We start from the raw sequence: 19500 nt of genomic DNA on the forward strand, positions 1-19500 counted from the left end.
CACTCTCACTTTCCCTCTAACCAGAACTATCTGCATGGTATCTTGGTCTGTACAATAAATAACCTGTTGCAAAGCTAAGAGAAGCTGTTATAAAGTTCTGCTCAGATTTGCTCTTGAAAGACTTTTAGATCCTTTTGAATGCAAGTGGAGTGGGCAGCAATACTCTGACATGCCTCTTCAGAGTGTGACTGCTGCTTCATGTGTCTTTTGCACAACTTGGAGCTTCTCCATGAAGAGAGGAGATCCTAGAGGGGGCAGCAGTAAATCTGGCTCTTTTGAGGCCATAATAGCCCTGACCAAACTGCACAACAGAAAGCAGAAAAGATTGCCCAAATAAGGTTTTAACTGCAAACCAAAGCATGTGCTCCTAATTTAATAAATATAAAAATCTAAAAATGTTTGCTTGTATGCACTTTCTTAACAAAGTATTCATATCCATTGAGGTCATTATGTCACCACACTTTGAGCAGAAACCCAGTCTATATTCAGATAACTGCCACTTATGGTAACTTTAAAACAAGTAAACTGGACTTTGTAGTGTTGATAATTGTATTAAGCACAACATGTCATGTTTATGTGTGTGTATAATATTGAGCAGAAGAATGTAAATTGCTTGTTTTTTCCACTCGATATTATTTTTATTATAATATAGCTTAAAATTCCTTAGAGTAAACTTATACTTATATAGGATATAGAAAGAAAGGTGAGAAAAGCTGTGATTGTAATATTTTTTAATGCCTTCATCTTGAGATAACAAATTAGCTGACATAATTTTCTCTCAACAAGTTGATTTATTTTGTTAACTCAAGGATCTGTCAAGATAATTTATCATAAGAAAATTACTTTTAAGATTTAAGAGTAAGAGTAGACCAAGAGTGGGATGAGTTTGAGTGTTTCAAAGCAAACCATATCAACTTTTTTTTTAAATGAACTTTTGTCTTTTTTGCAAAAATATTTTACAGTATTTACACTATTGCAAATTATTACTGACTTTTGTTATTGTCCTGTAATAATAGTTTAAAAAAATAACTAAGTGCTGGGAAAAAAAAACATAACACAGAGCAAAGGAACAGAGCAAAAGAGGAAGACAAAGTTACACATATTAATATTAAAAACAATATAATGAAAATAACAAACAGACAAAAGCTAAAACGTAGGCTGCAATCAAAATAATTTTGAAACGGTCCCACAAATATATAACGTAGACAGTCAAAACCACGACCTAGGCTTTTACTTTGAAGGAGAAAACTGTCCGGAAGGTCTGGCGACACGCCTCTGTCATGACGCCAGTGCGAATGCGGAAGTAAAATACCCGATTTTCCCACATGGTGGAAAAATGGCTGCGAATGGAGAAAAACAACAGGGCCACAGACCCGGCATATATAAACAGAAGAATAAAGGTCACAAACATGGCAAGCACCGGACAAAAGGAGAAATTGAGAGAGAAAACAAAGGTAAGCCAGGTTCCACAATGCAGAGTCGTGTTTGGTTTTGCTGGTTTGTGGCTGGTGTCACGGCTCTGCAATCACACGTGTTAAGTTTTGTACGGAATTTCGAGGTAGTTCAGTAGGAAATGCGTAGTATATTTTGTCAGGCCTTTACATATTGTTACATTTCCTTGTGAGAAACTGTATAAGTCTCGTATGGTGTTGGTAACTAAATCGGTGATGTAACGTACACCTTTCTCCATATGATCCATGGCCATTTAAAACACTGGGAGCTAACGGTGGCTCCCAGACACCCCAAGAGCGAGAGTCATGTCTGTCAATGACCATTTGCAAGACAAGCGTTTTGTTCACAGAATCTCATCCAACGTCCATGTTTCTATATCTTTAAATTAGTAATTTATGCAGATTTCTAAATGTCAAATGTTACTGAACTATGTCTGTCTAATGTTATGTTTCTGTTGTTTCTGCTTTAGAGAGCTGTCATAATTTTTGAGGCCAAACATGTTGTAGTTGTTTTCTTGTCAATACCAGAACCATCCTTTGAATCAATATTTCTGTAAGGGTCAAAGAAAAATATGTTTCACAGAAGAAAGGCAGTCTGTGTTGTACAGCTGTTGTGTAGAATTGCATTGAACTCTATGGGTGTTTTGCACCCAGTTGGTGTTCTAAAGCAGCAAATTATATTATTGACGTCGATCAATAACTTGAGTAGCCTACAGAAAGCCATGTGGGTATCTCGCTCACAGATATACTACTGATTTATTGAACGTTTATTGTTACAATATCAGTTCAGATATTGATTTAGAAATAGAACTGGTGGTTTGTTATAATGTGTTTGCAGTGACTGGCACAAACAGAATGGAGTGGTGCATGATGCACTGCTGCAAAAGGCAGATGATAATTTACTGTTCTAGAAAGTCTTTTCTAAGCAGGATGTGGCTCGTTTGTTTGTATGTACAGACCTGAATTTACTCCCTACAGGATGCATACCTGGACAGCTGTGGGCACTTCGAACTGTTTGTACTACTTTATGGAGTTACACACATGTGGAAGATGGATTGTGTCGCTTGTTTAAGAAAAACTGGAGGTGCACAACATTTGACAGACTCGATTTATGTGAAAGTCCAGCTTGACGTTGTCCAACAACACAACTGTAAATTCAAGTGGACATGCAAATGGTACCAAATAAAATGGCTTCATGTGTGAATAACATGCCAGAAAGCATAGCACAAAAGTAAGATCAACTGGTTGCAGTTTTGCCCAGTTTAAAGCATCTGTTATCATCCTGTGAAGACCTTCTTTTGCAGTTTGTGTTTTATACACAAATAAAGAAAGTGTACACTTGTATGTGTAATTGCCACTTAACTCTGGGTCCTTGTAGTAGTAACATAGTAATAAGTCCCTGTGTTGAACTTTCTCTCAGGCAGAGTGTCAGTGACAACCCTTACTAAAAAACAGAGGAAGGAGCAAAAGAAGATGGACAGAAGGAACAAAGCCAACCAGCTCCGCAGGAATAAGAAAGACATGGTAATTTTTCATTTCACATGAAAAATAGTCTTCTTTGAATCCCTGGTTGGTGCTGCAGAGCTTCCATGTTTCTTGTTCTTTTAGGTACTGACAGAAAAGCGTCGTCTAGGCAGCAGGGACGGTCCCCCTCATTTGGTCGCTGTGATCTCCCTCCATGCTGGAGTCGACGCTGGTGCTGTTACCAAACTGCTTCGCGGAGAGGGTGCTGGGGGCATTGTGCATCAGGAGCGGTGCGTCAGTGGCGTCAGTGACAGCTTTGGGCTGATTCTGCCCCGTTTTAAACAAAGGTTCACATTTCTAAGCCACAGCACGGGTAAGCATTGAGTAAAATTAAATAAACTAATGGATTAGCAAAATTAATTGAGTTAAATGCACTGATTTCTTGCATGAATAGTTTTGTAGACAGTTTTATATTAGTGACATAATATGGAATATCCATAAACCCAGTGCAGACTTTTTGGATAATAATGCAGACCCTGAGTTAAAATACCTCAGTCTTAATCCAAAGGTTTGGTATATTCAGTTGAAAAGTGTGATGTAAATCTTGTTATAGATTGCCTTATGTTTAATACCTGTCGTTGTGCAATTTTTGCTTTGTTATGACTCTTGTGTTGTCCCGTTGTGAAACTTTGATGGTGTATTTGGACAGATGACATGCACTCCCTGCTGGATGTGGCAAAGATTGCAGATAGCCTTTTATTTGTGCTGGACTCTACTGAAGGCTGGGACAACTATGGAGACTACTGTCTCTCCTGCCTCTTTGCTCAAGGCCTCCCCAGCCATGGTGGGTATCATTTTTTTATTCATTTCTTTTGGTTTCCTTTCTGGTGTATGTGTTCTAAGTCCTTGTCTCTCTGTGTCCCTGTCTCTCTGTGTCCCCACCCCATGTAGCACTGGTGTGTCAGGGTGTGTCAGACCTTCCTGTGAAGAAAAGGGTCGAGTCCAGGAGAGCTCTGTCAAAAATCACTGAGATCCGTTTTCCTGATGCCCGTCTCTTCCCCCTGGACTCGGAGCAGGATGCCACTCTCCTTCTTAGACACCTGGGCAGCCAGAGACAGAGAAAGCTTGGTTTCCGTTCCAGGCGTTCCCACCTCTTGGCTCAGAATGTCACTTTTACGCCCAACAGCCCTGCTGAGGGCACCGGTGGTGCATCCACTGGCCTGGGCACCCTCTGTGTCTCTGGGTACGTCCGTGGCCGTCCTCTACGGGCCGACAGACTTGTGCACATCAGTGGACATGGAGACTTTCAGCTCAGTCAGATTGACGCTCCATCAGACCCTCTGCCCCTCAACTTAACAACAGCCAGACCAGCAAAGCCCGGCAAGGGTGGAGATGTTGACATGCTGGTAGGTGTTGTTAAATTTTATTAAAATGCACCTTTCTTAAAACGCAGAATGCAAAAGCTTCAGTTTCCTAGAAATAAAAGATTTCCTCACATGTATTTTGTATTTAGCCTCAGCTTCATAAACTAACATAAACATCACTGGGATCAGTGCAGGATCACAGAATGCCTGGCAAAGATGAAAGGGTGACATCTGCTCACCAAAAACCTCCTGATTGAGATGGGAATTCCCATTCACCCCGGTCATCTTTGTTTCCCACAGGATGGTGAAGATGAGGCCCCAGTGCGAGTGCTTATGAAAGCAGACCCGTCCTGCAGAGAGAGTCTGCAGGCGGAGGCTGACGTGGACCCGATGGACGGGGAGCAGACGTGGCCAACAGAATCCGAGCTGCTGGAAGCTGAAGGTTCAGAAACACATTTACAATTAAAAGCATTTTGAGATGGCACCGCAGGATGAGGATAATATGTTGTTTAGTGTAGAGGTTGAGTCAACACACTTAAATTAAATATTTGAGTGTTGAGTCGGACGGTTTTGGTTTTGGAGCCGTCTAGATTATCACCAAGTCTCCTTGGCACGTGACTCAAAACAACTTTATGGAAGAAACTTTATACAAATGAAGCTGATTTGCCAGGCTGTTGTTGACATTGGAATTGGTTTGAATAGATAGATGTTCAAAATTGATTTGATAAATAGAAACCACCAGTGAGTTACACAAAAAAACACCTTCAGTGAGCTCAAAGCAAAGTGAGAGGGTACAAAGTAATATTTTGTTTGCCTACACAGCGTGACTTAAAACCTTTCTGGAATAAAGTAAAATAAATTGGCTATATATATACAGGTAATGCCGAACAAGACTGAACTCTAAGTATTTGTTTGACGTTTCTCTCCGCTGCTTAGAGGCCAGGAAGAAAAAACGTGTGATGAAGGTCCCTAAAGGAACATCAGATTATCAGGCCACGTGGATTGTTGATGAAGACGAGGACGAGAGCGGAGAAATGGATGAAGAAAGCAGTGATGACGACGACGACATGTTGGACGAGGCCATGGAGGGAGAAGATGAGGAAGATAACTCGCAGGTACACACTGAAAGTGTTTTGGGGTATTTATAAGAGACAGTATCCACAGGCACAACACAGGGCAAAAGGAGACTTAGTTCCACTTGCTGATCACTTTCTTTGACATCCGAATGGTTTAACAGTTGAGATTGCGGTCTTCTTGCCCGAGAGCAGCAGCTGAATGGTGGTTTTTGTCGACGGACTGAATGGTTTCAAGAAGCAAAGTGATTGTAGAGGGTCAAGAGAAGAACACAACAGGACACGAGCACATGCAGAAAATGGAAAATTGTAAAGTAGAAGTATAAACCAACCGAAGTTTTGGTTGAGAGTTAGAGGAAAAAGGTCTAATGCTCACCGCAAGCTAATGCAAGCTGGAGTCTGCAAACGTTTGGCATAATAATTTGATAAATAATTTTAATGTATTACTCCGTTGTTGTCATTAATTCACTTAAATCTTTCTTAATTGATTCATCAATTAGCAGTTTCAGACTCTCGGCCTGGCGTTGGTGGTTTCCGGGGGCTGGAGTTGCGTACGTGACCTGCAGTCTGTGCACGTCTGTAACTAAGAGGCAGAGTTTGTTTTCTCAGTGTCTGTCTCTGGCCTGTTGTGCCAGGCTGCTCACCACAACAATAGTGTTTGGAGCAGGAGTCCCGAGAGAAGCCTCCTGTCTTCCTGTCCTGTGAACAGAACTTCCTGTCTGGACGAAGGGAGAGGTCGACCATTTATTTATTTCCAGCTCTGCATGAAAAGAAGACGGGGAAACTCTCCTTATGCAATGGGTTCATTACGATCCGTAATTGTTATTAGCATGTGTTTGATGTCAAGGTTGGCGCACAGGAATATGTATTTAGGAGAGGGTAACAATAGAGAAAATGGTACTTCAAATGATAATGATTATTATTATTGTCGGGGGGATGTTGGAGATGTTGTGAATCAACCCCATACTGAGTGCTTTGCCTTCATGTGTCTGGCTCTTCCTGTAATTTGCCAGGTGACGCAGAACTGCAAAGCTTGTTGGCTTTGAGGAATGCTTTCTTCACAGAAATATTTTACATGGAATTTAAATTTCTAGAAATTGTAAGTGTCAATGTGTATAAACCCTGGAGACACACTGGGAAGGGCAGAAAATGTCAGTAAATGTGAACCACTAATCCCTGTAGTTTGAATCTTATCACATTCATATATACACGCAGATTTTACAATACTTCAAGTCTTCTCAAAACCTGCATATACTGTGGCTATTTGTGTGTGGGGAATATACCATTAACTACTTTTTAATACGTAGAATCTCTTTAGCTGTGCTTGCGTTCCCATCATATGTGTCTGGTTATTGTTGGTAAAGTATTAAGGCTGCTCTTTAGGAAATGGCGAAGCAAATGTGGAGAATCACTTGTACAGAACAGCAGCAGAGACACTTGTTCATCCATGTGTACACATATTTGTTACTGTCTGTGCAAAAAGGTTTAAACATTGAAGTCTTTGGGATGATGGATCTTAGTTCGTAGACTGGAAGCATCTAGCAATCTAGCAGTGGTTCACGTCACCCAGTTTACAGTCTGTAACCCTAAATATAAAGCTGCAGAAAAATTACGCTTAATAATGAAATAGTAACCAGATGGACTGATAAAGATCCACAGGGTCTAACGTCTGCTCCAGGTTATTTACACAGTATCACTTATTAAGCATATGTGTATTATTAACAAAATATGAATATTTCATTGTTAAATATCACAGAACTTTCATCAGAGAATATTTAACAGCTTTTTATTTCATCAGCTTGTACCAGCGTCTCGCTGTAATTATTTACTCAGACTCCGCAGCCTCTGATATCAACAGTACTGTGACATATTGGTGTAAATTCTACCGTTTCCTCTCTGCACAGGAACCAGGTTCAGGTTATGCTTCAGAGGAAGAAGAAGAGGAGGAGGAGGAAGAGGTGTGCTCCACAGAGCGAGCTGGAGCAGATCAGCGCTACGATGAGCACATGGATGAAGCTGCAGAAGAAGAAGGCCTTAAACGTTACCGCGAGGCTCGAGCCAATGACATGTTTCCCGACGAGGTGGACACGCCCCTCGACGCGGCCGCTAGAATCAGGTCAGTTCTGCCGTTACGTAGGCCGAGGTATATATAAATATATATATATATATATATATGAAAGTGCTGCGAATGAAGTATCATAGGAAAACAAATTCTGAGGTGATTTTTTTTTTTTTTTTGTTCTGGATTGCCTCATTTGATCCTCTGTGTTTAGGTTCCAGCGCTATAGAGGCTTAAAAAGTTTCCGCTCCTCACCCTGGGACCCCATGGAGAACTTGCCTCTCAACTATTCGCGCATCTTCCAGTTCCAGAGCTTTGAACGCACTCGCTGCCGCATACTGGCCGAGGCTGCAGCTGAGGAAGAGGGAGCCATGGTACAAAAAACAAAAAAATGAGTGGCTGTCTTTGTTTATAAATTCAGTTTTTGTTCAATTTGTGGCTACTTTGACTTTGTGGCTCCGTCTGTTCCAGGTGGGCTGGTATGTCACTCTGCACATAATTGATGTGCCATTTTCTGTGGTGGAGAGCGTGGAGTCAGGCAGACCTCTGACGTTGGTGTCCCTCTTGCCCCATGAACAGAAGGTATGACGTCCAAAAACATTATAGTCTGAGTTTATAACTGTCTGTTTGAAGCAAAGTCACACTGACAGTGCAATATTATTGTTATTGATTGCGCACAGATGTCAGTGATGCACCTCCTGGTGAGGCGCCACCCCAGCAATACAGAGCCGATCAAATCTAAAGAGGAGCTGGTGTTTCACTGTGGATTTCGGAGGTTTCGGGCCTCTCCTATCTTCTCTCAGCACACCTCAGGTAGTGAATTGAGCAAACATGTTGTAAGCGTACCCTTATCAATCTTAATCTCATCTTAATGAAGCAAAACTTTCCCATTATGTGCATTCACACAGTCACAGCTAAAAAAAAAACATATTAAGGGCTGACTCACTTCAGCATTAGTTAAAGTTAACTTTTGTACCAAAGAGTGGATTTGTTGAAAGAGTAAGTCAATTTTTCCCGGTGCTTTGCTTAAAGTTAAAGTGTATTTTGACATGAGAATTTGTGCCTTTGACTAATTTCACTCCATCACACCAAGGCCAGTTAATAAGGATTTCCTTTTCAAATGTGCTTTGCCTTGAACGAAACTGGAAGCAGCAAACACTGGCTACCACATGCTGTGCAAAAACCTTCAATGCTTAAAGTGGAGATGAAATGAAAAATGCCTTTTTAACTGCTGTTAGATCACATCACTGCTGTACCCATTTAACAACATATGCTAAAAAAGAAAATCATCTCCTTGTGTACTTAAATAAACAGAATCTGACTCGTGCTAACATAAACCAACCAGTTTCAACCAATAATATCCTGACATCCAGCCATCAACCAGTCTTCAACTTTTAACAGACTGAGCCAGGATTAGTTAGTTAGTTGTTTGAATACTTGTTTGACACGCCCCCTTTTTGACTTTCAAGTCAAGCTCCTCCCAAAGGTCCGTCCTGTCCGCACGTCCCGTTTCACCTGGAAATATGCTACAATACGGAAGCTAACATTCTCCTCATCTGGACTTTAAATTGTAATGATCAGGGCTCCGATAGTACACCAACATCCCCAAGACGCTGGATAGGATGAACATGAATTTAGTATTTCTTCAGTCAGTGGGAGGTCAGTGAGTTCAGTGTCTTGCTTGAGTTTCTAGTTAAAGGACAAAGTTCTTATGCAAAACCAGGTATTTGTTGTTTGCTAACATTATGGGTGATCAAATTATGTGTTCGCAGAATGGTTGCAGAAGCAAGTGGTCTGAAACCGATTTAGGCTCAGCGTGAACTCGGCTCTGCTCTTTTCTAGGTGACAAGCATAAGATGGAGCGCTTCCTTAGGCCAGACGCCCCCACCGTGGTGTCGGTGTACGCTCCCATCACCTTCCCCCCCGCCGGAGTCCTGCTCTTCAAGCAAAGGAGTGATGGTGAGTTGAAAAGCCCCGTCTGTACTTAATAAGTAGATTTCATTAGTGGTCTGGCTGCCTTGATTTTGAACTTTTGACTGTCTTTTGTCATCTTTAATTGTTTTATTTGATTATCCACTTAAGTTAATTCTGTACTGGTGTTTGAGCTTGTGTTCAGCTGTTACTGTGTCTTTCTAGGCATCCAGGACCTCGTGGCTACAGGCAGTCTGCTCAGTTGTGATCCTCAGCGCGTTGTGCTGAAGAGGATTGTACTGAGCGGACACCCTTTCAAAATAAACCGGCGCTCTGCCGTTGTGCGTTACATGTTCTTTAACAGAGGTGAGGGGGATAGTGTCATATGTTTTTGAGCATCACTACGGAATATTACACGATGTTTGACTTCTCTGTGGCTTCGAGCTTCATGGTTTGCTGTTCTTCTGTTTATTTCTCTGGCAGATGATATAATGTGGTTCAAGCCAGTGGAGCTGCGAACAAAGTGGGGTCGGAGGGGCCACATCAAGGAGGCTTTAGGTGGGAAAATTTAAAAATGAAACTCGGTGACCACAGCTATTTTAAATCAACGTCTGTCATATCCTGTGTATTCTTACTGCCATATTTATGTTGGGTTTTTTTTTTTCAGGAACACATGGTCACATGAAGTGTGTGTTTGATAATCAGCTGCGCTCTCAAGACACAGTCCTGATGAATTTGTACAAAAGAGTGTATCCTCGCTGGACGTATGACCCTTATGTGCCCTTGTCTTTACCCTGGGTGAAGAGGGAGAGCGCTGTGGAGATGGACGACTTGGACATGGAATAGTGGAGGGACAACATGACGCAGGACATGTATTGAAAGATAACCTTTCCACCGGTGTGTTCACATGACATTTTCAAAAGGTGTCACATCTATTAAATAAAACTATTTTGATCCAAAGTATCTCCCGATTAACTGTTGTTCATTCTGTTCCATCCCTGTGAAGCGTCCAGCTTGCTGCAGAGTCTGTTTCAGCCACTAGATGGCAGCGATGAATCAGTATTCATTCAGCTTCACTACTGTGCTCAGCGACTCTCTGGGTCGAAAACATTCAAGAGAGCAAATAGCTGTGTATGTGTTGAATACTTGATGATCAAACAGATAACGAGGGCTGTTACCACAGCAACTGGCAAGTCAATAGTAGTGTTTTTTTTTTTTTATATATTAATCATGCATTAGCCAAGCCTATTGCATTGGCAACTCTTTGAAGTCATGCAGATGTGGCTCAAAGCCTGCAGCAACATTACAAAATGTGCTAACTGGTACGGAATCATTATATAGATAATGTTTGGGATATTTTAACAATTTTACACAATGAAAACAATCGCCCAAGTGGTTAAGCAAAAATTCTCTATGAATGACTTGTGCCCTTTGAGATTTTGACAAGCTGTCAGGTTCATTTATTTACATGATTTATCGCAAACAGACCTCAGTGGACTTCACAAAAATGAGTACGCCGAGACCTAGTTAATCAACTGTCATGAAAAGAATTTAACACCATACGAAACAACAACGTGACACACAAAATGCAAGACTTAGCACATTTACTGCAACAACATTATATCAGTGTGAGGGCAAATAACAGGCTTAAAAACAATTATTCTCCAGACACGCTCTTGTTACTTCGTACTGTGTCATTTGTTGCACTAAAGTGCCCAAAATCGAATTAACATCGAAGAGTAGAAGTATTTGTGTAACTTTGCTTACTAACAGCAGTTTACGGCCATCCACACACACACACACACACACAGCTCTCTCTCTCTCTCCATGGTGGTCTTATCCTGACCTAAAGTCTCCTTTTTAGCTCTAGTCAACACACACACATGCGCCAGGATCACGACCTCTCTGTCACTTTCAAAGCGAGGCTGAACTGCTCTACAGTTTTGCGTCCTTCCCTGACCCAGTGCAATCATGCTTAGGAAAACACTGATTTATGAATTGCAATATTTATCATTAAACGGAGCTCTTGCATGCTTGCAGCAACATGATTCATCCTTGGGCTGTGTTGGGACTGCACCACAGATGCATGCCAATATGTCTGAGAAACCAGAAGGTGAAGACTTTAAGATGGAGAGGAGCGCGTGATCCAAGAAAGGAAGGGAGCAAAAGTTCACTGCATGCATTTTTATTTGATTACAGCGGAAAAGCTTGAAGAAAAATGATAATACAATTGAGTAAGAATAATGACTCTATTGCCCATGGGGGGCAAGCCAGGAGCTCTGGACAGTTTTGTGTAGCACTTAATTTATTTTCTGCTTTGCCATAAACATATATATTTTACATGTGTTAAGGCAAGGGCACAGTAACAGTAATGTGTTGAACACATCTTGTTAAGGCTGAGGGGAGGGGTACTGTGTGTTCTGCTGGCCAACAGTTCATGGCGAGGGGAGGGGGAATTCAATACCCCCTCGATGGCGAATGCTCCTAAAGTAACACATGTACAAAAATGGTAGGAGTTTAGATGCGTACACTGCATTTTTCCCTGACACTATCAATTTGAAACAGATAAACATTTAGCTGTTTGGGGACCAACTGCGACGTGGTAAGGCTGAATCCAGCCCATAAGTGAAGTGTGTGTTTGGCACAGGCCACTGTCAGAAGACGTGAACGCTGGTGACTTAGTGCTGTTTGGATCAGGAATGTCTTGCGGTTCCCAGTTCACTGCCACCACACTTAGCTGGCTCCCACTGAAGATATAATGGGTGAGAGATTTTTCCGTTGGATGTGGATAAAGAAACGGAAGGAGAGAAAGGGGGCAGTGAGGGAGTGACAGATAAGGGAAGAGCCAGTTGATGTTCAGCATGAATAAAACCAGAAGTGGTGGGAGGAAGCCGTCAAAGGAATGCAGAAAAAGGGGGATGCATAGAATTTGGAAATTATAATAAAAAGTTAGTGGGTGAGAGAGAGAGAGAGAGAGAGAGTGAAATGGAGGAGTGTGAGAGTCTGAGGCGGTGTGGGCGAGGGAGCAGGAGAACAAGAGTGGCTGGCGTTTATGGATTGCAGATGTGGCGCTATGGGGTTTTGGCAGGGGCCATACGTGCCTGATTCCTGCACCGGCTGGGTGGCACCGGGGTGAGAGGGAGGTCACTGCACCGCAGCACACAGCCCATAAAACACTGAGAGTAGTGGGGGTGAGGAGGGAGAGAAAAGGCCTCAAATACACACCAACCCAGCACTGCAGGGCAGTGGGGGGGAGCAGATCACACTTTGAGTTCAGGCACGCACAGGCATACCCAAACATCCTGCATATGTTGCTACCAATGAAGCCATAGGTTAATCCATAACAGGTAGGACTAAGTAGAGAGCTGATAAGGATGAGCACTCCGCAGACACCTCCCCCAGCCACGAAAAATGACACCATCTTCACTGCTGAAAGGGAAAATTTCCACCTCTGCTCGCATTAATGCTGAATTTATTACAAGTGCTTTTGACAAGATTACAGCAGAGGAGCAAGTCAGCCACGTGTAGTGCGAAGGTGTTCATCTAGTGTCTGTTCTCTTACATTCATCCACCCACTCGCCTATAAATTCTGCCATTTCTCTTTCCATCCTCATCATTCTTCATCTTCCTCGAGAAGTAACAGGGGAGGTTGTGGAATAAAGTTACCAGAGCTGGCCTTGGCAAGCTTACAGATGAAAAGTATGGGAAAAGCAAACAGTTTCTTTTCATCGCTCTTCCGCGTAAATCACTTTCTTTTCTCCTTTTGATACTGTGTTCTGATGTTGGGGGACGAACAGTTCACATCAGCAATTTGCAATCAACTGCTCGGAGGGCAGTGAGTGTTTGATTGCCGACAGAACTGAGAGTGTTGTTCACACCCTTCATGGAATTTGAAAAGCCAGCCTTCGGCCTATAATCGCATTTCCTCTATTTAAGGTAGGTCAGCATCTGCACATTAGGAGCCACAACCTCACATATGTGCACTGAACAGGAGAATGTTTTTGTTTTCGATACTGCTACAAATTAGTCTTTACCTTACAGGACCTGCAGATGCGTTCCTGCGCCAAATGCACCACGTGCAATGAAGGCGTCTGTGCCGGGTGAGGAACGGAGTGGGGTCAGAATTGATTGGTCTAAAGAAAAATTGTTTTTTAATAAAATCATTTGCATGACTGTTGTGAAACAGTTATCTTCAGACAAGTAACTATTTATAAAGACTATTAACATCGCTGCTCACATGTCTGATAGTCAAATATTTAACATCCACTGGAGGGTTTGTGTGAGAAAAGTGAAGTTCCATTTATGAATGCTTTTATTTTGGCTAGAAGAGGGTAAATGTTAAAAGTAAAATGTCAAACACACACCAAAGAAAACAGCTGTAGTTGTACAAAACTCATAGCCTACTTTCCTTTCCTGTGGGAGGCTACACATTTGCATGTCTACATCTGCAGATCTAAACTTCTGCTGTTATGATTTCCCTGTCCTATTAGTGGCATGTACTGGCGTGCACTCATAGAGGTAGCGCTTGTCTGACAATGGACAAACAGCCTGCTAAATGTGAAGGACTGTTACAAGTTGGTTCCAGGCATTGCTTTGCATAGAAAAAGTATTATTATATTTCACTAAAAGCTATTTTCTTAAAAATGCAGTTAAGTTACTTAAGCTCAGAAAAAACTGAGTGCTGCAACATAAAACCAAATGACAACGCCCGTATCAAATAGTAAAACAAACTTTAACTCGACCTTTGAGGACCATCTCATGCACTCTCCTGTTTATGTAGGTGCTGCCTGATAATACTTTTGTATTAGGTTAGCTCTGTTTTTCTCTTTCTTTTGTGATGTCCTTCCTTCCCTCTCTTGTTCCCCTTTTTCTTCCCCTTAGCCTGGTCCTGACTCCCTGGTTCCTGGGGCCTAGCCAAGGCGTGTGTCCCTGGAGGAGCCAGAGAGGAGATGGAGAGAGGGGGCAGCAAGGGGCTGCAGAGCCCGATTCCAAAACCACAGCTGCAGCAGCAGCAGCCTCCTCTCCTCTCCTCTCCTCTCCTCTCCTCTCCTCTCCTCTCCTCTCCTCTCCTCTCCTCTCCTCTAACGCCTTCCCTCCTTGCCTGGCAGCCTCCCCAGCTCCGTCATTAATCAGAGGGGAAGGGTACTTTAGTACATGTGTGTGAAGGACAGAGATGCTGACTGTGTGAGTGGGTAACTGAGTGTTTATGCGTATCTCTCTGTGTGCTGATAGAGAGCTGGATGGGTCGGCAGTGATGGTATGGAGACCAGGATCTCACAACAAAGCTGGAGAGTTCACCCAGAGAACAAAAGGGAGAGGGAGGGAGTTTGACAGACATAAAGCCTGGTGAGCAGATTGGGACTGCCAGCAATTGAACGGAAGAGGCAGTTAGATGATATACAGAAGTTTTTTAGCATCACAGGATCAATATGAAATCACTGTGATTGAGATTCGTCTGATGCTTTCGGAGGAAAGTGATGCACTGCACCTGCACACAAATGTAAATGGAAAACAGTTCATGGTCCGACATGTTAACAAATCACATCAAGGTTTCCTTGTCAAGGTATATGCTGACTCTCTACTTGCCCTCCTTCACTCCTATCCAGGTGGGAGTGAAAAAAAAGGAAATGATACAGTGTCCAACCTGCCCTGCTCTCACCCCCCAGCGGGCCTCCCAGAGTGCTTTTCTGCTGACATCACTGCACAGAGATCTGGCAAGCCAATCTCTCTTCTGCTCTACCATTCCCCTCTCCCTGCTTCCTGCCCTGATGATGTCACACACCATATGGTTTTCAGCAGTATCAAGCCGGAAAAGAGATTTAGTCAGTTGAGAAGAGAAGGAGAGAAAAGGAGGAGGGCTGGAACGGGGTGCAGGTCGGACACAGAAAACAAAAGGTTCGCTCTTCCCCTTGTGTGTGCTGTGAGTGGAAGGTAGAGAGAGAGAGGAGGAGGAGGAGGAGGAGGGGGAGGAAGGGGAGGTGAGGGGGACGACTGCACTGTGTGAGGCTAATGAGGAGAGACCAGGGAGCAGAGACCATGCATCGGACAGCCATGTGCTGCACAGACGCCCATTGGACTGGCCTAAACACAAACACATATTTTCAGAGATACACATATTTAAACAGAGTCGTATAACCACCCTGTAGTCCAAGAGCAGGCGGGACTAAGCTGAAAAGGCCAAGCTGGTAAATAAGGTTGACATGTGCATTGACCTTCTCTGATTCAGAATAAATAAAAGGTTTTATGAGTGAAAGAGTTATTTTGTGGTCTCATTTCACGTTGTCGCAGGTATTTGAGCCGCCACAAGTTGCCAAAAACAAACTTGTATGTGAAAGGGCTCGCTGGTTGTAATAAACTGATAGGAAATTATCACCCGACTCTGCGGTTGCTCACCTTTACGGAGCGTTTAAGCATCTTAGAGCTTACATTTTTTTTTAGCTTTCCATGCCCAAATCTTCACTGCTTGACTTCAGCCTCGCTGCTCTCATCAGCAGTGTTTTTAGACGCAGAAAAATGTCTTTCAGCAAAATATAAAGCCCGACCTGCTCAGAGACGTAGCTGTCACATAGCTTGTGAATACAGCAGGAATGTAATTCTCCATATCAATTTAAAAGGTGATAATATGTCAGTGCTGTGTTTACAGCTTATTATAGTCAAGGTAAAAAGTTAACTCTTGGCACTGGAAACAGAAGTCGACGCAACAATGTCAGTATAACCTCCATTTAGTAGCTGTTCCTTGGTCATATCACATAAAAGAAAAATGGATCCTAACTGAGCCTTGTAAATTTGTTTTATCAGCTCCTTTCAGTCTTTTAAATGTGTGATAGAACTAGTCCTTGTCCCTCAGTCATGAAAAGTCAAACCTTTTTCTTTACACTGTTTTGTATTCAGTATAATCCAAATTAAAGAAGCTGCATAACTCCGAATGATGCTTTTTCTCCAGCTGTTTTCAGGTGTTGCATTCAAGGCTGTTGCCTTCAGGGTGGTAATACAAGGACCTTCGACCTCTAGCACCTGCAAAGGAGTTTGCCTTCTTGCTAGGAGTTAGATGAGACTGAAACCTTCGCATCAAAGTCTAAAAATGTGAATAAGCATATTTCACAAAACGTAAAACTAATAAGACTGTATTTCTTTTTAAAAACGACTGAAACATTTTTGCCAGTTATATTTCTCTTATGAATGCATGTGACTAGTCGATGGACTGCATAGAGTGAGACTGGAAACAAACTAATATACCACCCTGATGAATGCAAGGTAGCCAGAAATATGAGTGTTACCAAAACCAGAAACTATTTTACACTCATACATATTTCCTTTGGAAAGAAATCAAGTATTTCTGATCTGGCTGTAATCATGGCACGATAATCGTCCATCACCAGCAGTTGGGCAAACTAGAAAAGCGACCAAACGCGCACAACAGCTCTGCTCATTCAAATTACATGCCTTGCACGCCTGTGCTCTAAAGCTGTCGCAAAACTGCTCATTAGGTTGAATTAAGAGTGGCCTGTGTGTGAATGCTGAGCCTACCGTTCAATTTTTGGCGGTGGAGGGAATCTGGAGCTGGAGGGGGGTGTGTCTGGTATGGTGGGGCGGTCAAAGCAAGCATCTGGAGATATGTGTGGCCATGTCCACAGGAGAGAGAGAAATAAGGAAGGAGGAATGATTGATGAGAATGAAAGAAAGAAGAGCGAGGAAAAGGCCTTGTGAGAGTAGTTAAGAAAAGTGTGGGACGTTCCACTCAGATGGTCTGCTTCAAGGTGTTGGGACTGCTTTTAGACTGTCCTGTCTCTTGTCCAGTCTTGCTCTATCGCTGTGCTGGCAGACAGAAATGGAGCAATAATAATATGACTGCAATATTCCTCTCTGCAATCCTTAATTGGAACGAGGTGGTTTGGGCCTTAGAGGCATGGTGACCCTGTAACATATCTGCTAACAGATGTCTGAAAAAGCTGGCTACAGTCATTCATAGTATTCACCTCCTCGCTGTGTTTCCAGATCCAAGCCACGGAGCTTCTGCAAGATATATGTCACATGTAAAACTTGCAATGCTCACACTTGGAGAAACGGTGGGAAAGGTGTGTGATTTAGAGGGTGAAAGCAGACTGTTAAGGGATTTGGCTGTGCAGCCTGCCTTATCTCCAGCTCTGGTTCCTCACTGAGTGTTGGTCTTTGGGGAAGCAGACATGCACAGTCTCTGGGATGGGCTCCTCGGCCTGTGTTTTGAGGCTCAGCGCTCACAGCTTACAACCAGCAATTTGGAGGCCTTTTCAGTTCATTAGAAGTTCAGCGTTTCAGGTTTGCTGCGCTCCAGATTACGGTATGTTAAATTGTATTTTGACAGGCTGAAGTTGAATGTTCAGCGCAGGCCTCTGGAGGCTGATTGATTAGGGAGATAAAGTCTGCCTGGGAAGACAACAGCTGTACCCAAAGACACACAAGGAAACTGAAATTAAGCACTTTTACTTTCTGTAGTATTATACTTCTGCTGTTTGTTTGCTTTTAACTCTGTCAGGAGGTCCAAGCAACACGTGGCATCAAAAATCATGTATTGCTGAAGTTCATGTAAACTGTTCACAATCAAGCCTTGACCAGTCTGAAGTCCTACGGCATGTTGTACTTCATCATTTATTGCCTTTGTTATTTATCTGATATAAAGCTGTTGTGGGCGCATGGTTACTGCCAGTCACACCAAAAACCTCACAGAGTTCACCGATTAATTGAACCGTTATTCTGCAAAGAGCTGTCACCTTCACGGTCCAATTAAAATAACCAAATTTTTCTGGGCAAACCAAGAAAGTCTGCAAAATCCATCATATATCCTCCAAGCAATCATTCATATGAAATACTTCTTAATTTTCAAACAGTCCAATAAATTGTGAAGAAAAGATCAATAACTTAAGCCAACAAAATAGATTGGTGTAGTTATTAGTTAAATAAATAAGAAGCACAGCAATTCAGCATTAGGAGAGAGACAGCACTGCTTCAAAAACTCCACCAGCTTAATGCGTTTTAAAGGTGTGTAAATTAAGACAAGAAGGCATCAAGCCATGTAAAAGACATGACCGACCTGACGACCAGCATTACTATGTGGGTGGAAAAAAACTATTTTGGACTATGAATCGAAACACGCTGTCACATCCTCGATACAACATATCTATTCTCCTGCACAGCGCTGCCTACCTCTGTCGCTGAGGTTATCAGCAGTTCATCAAGGGAACATGGAAGTGAGAGACAATACCTTCCTCCACCTCACCAGGCTTTTGGGGTGGCTCCGACCACTTCAGTGACACACCAGCACCTTGGACTTGGATGATTTAAAGAGGAAGAGACCCTGCATGCTGTATGAGATTGTCAGCTGCTGTTGTGATCAAAACAAACATGAACTTGTTGCAGTCTGCTGTGTGTGTGTGTGTGTGTGTTTCATTGGGTCACATCAGCTGTCTATTAACGGCATGGAGGCAGGAATGGTAAAATAATTACTTTCATCAATTCCAATCTGCGACCTTTCAAACACTTTCAGGACGGCCGTGGAAAGACTTGAACAAATAATAACAGATAGGCCCGTCTGACATAATCCACCCAAACACAGCAGATTAAATATGCATTAGAATTAATGTGTTCAGAAAGTTAATGACTCCTGCTGACTACAAAATGCAGAAAAGCGCTTTTTTTTTTTTTTTAGAGAAACTGATTCTAATTAGCAGCAATACAGAGACAGAGATGTTTGGTCAACCTGCAGAGAAACCATCAACAGACATCTTGAATTTCCCTTTGGATCAATAAAGTATCTATCTATCTATCGTTTCTTTTGCATGACAGGTTTGAGGTCAGCTGATTTACACACAGTCCTTGTTCTCCGGCTGCAAGGCTGTTAGACTTTTCCACTAGATGTGACAGAGAACATTTATTCAGATCCACTTCTCCAAACATGCTGCTGCTGTTTTATACATGTAGCCTCTACTCCATGATACTCCATTTCCGATGGGGATGCTGCACGCTGACGGCTGTAGTCACCTTCAAATGATAACTTTACACCCAAATACACAGCCTATAAAATATGTTGCATTGTTACAGAATGAAATATGTCAGGTATGAAGAAATTACAGTAGCCCACAGTAAAATTTAAATGTAAATGCATCAGTAATAATAATAATAATAACAATAACACTGGCAAGGGT

The 19500-nt window shown here is 42.5% G+C and overlaps 1 protein-coding gene across 1 annotated transcript; it reads left to right on the forward strand.

The window, feature by feature from the left end:
- The first annotated feature begins 1278 nt into the window (after positions 1–1278).
- Positions 1279–10285, forward strand: tsr1 (TSR1 ribosome maturation factor). Its single transcript, XM_046389443.1, has 15 exons — positions 1279–1454; positions 2872–2975; positions 3060–3288; positions 3625–3759; positions 3867–4321; positions 4580–4721; positions 5216–5394; positions 7257–7468; positions 7626–7785; positions 7883–7993; positions 8092–8224; positions 9254–9370; positions 9548–9688; positions 9806–9880; positions 9990–10285. Exons 1-15 carry the CDS (start codon positions 1337–1339, stop codon positions 10166–10168), a joined length of 2490 nt encoding a protein of 829 aa, XP_046245399.1. The 5' UTR covers positions 1279–1336; the 3' UTR covers positions 10169–10285.
- Positions 10286–19500: the final 9215 nt, after the last annotated feature.

The sequence above is a fragment of the Scatophagus argus genome, chromosome 5 (assembly GCF_020382885.2).
Source record: "Scatophagus argus isolate fScaArg1 chromosome 5, fScaArg1.pri, whole genome shotgun sequence".
NCBI classification, from domain to species: Eukaryota; Metazoa; Chordata; class Actinopteri; family Scatophagidae; genus Scatophagus; species Scatophagus argus.

Bases quoted from the DNA above. Each gene is read 5' to 3' on its own strand.
- tsr1 (XM_046389443.1), top strand. From the start codon at position 1,337: ATGGCTGCGAATGGAGAAAAACAACAGGGCCACAGACCCGGCATATAT. The intron at 1,455-2,871 runs GTAAGCCAGGTT...ACTTTCTCTCAG, and splicing joins AATTGAGAGAGAAAACAAAG to GCAGAGTGTCAGTGACAACC. The intron at 9,371-9,547 runs GTGAGTTGAAAA...GTGTCTTTCTAG, and splicing joins CTTCAAGCAAAGGAGTGATG to GCATCCAGGACCTCGTGGCT.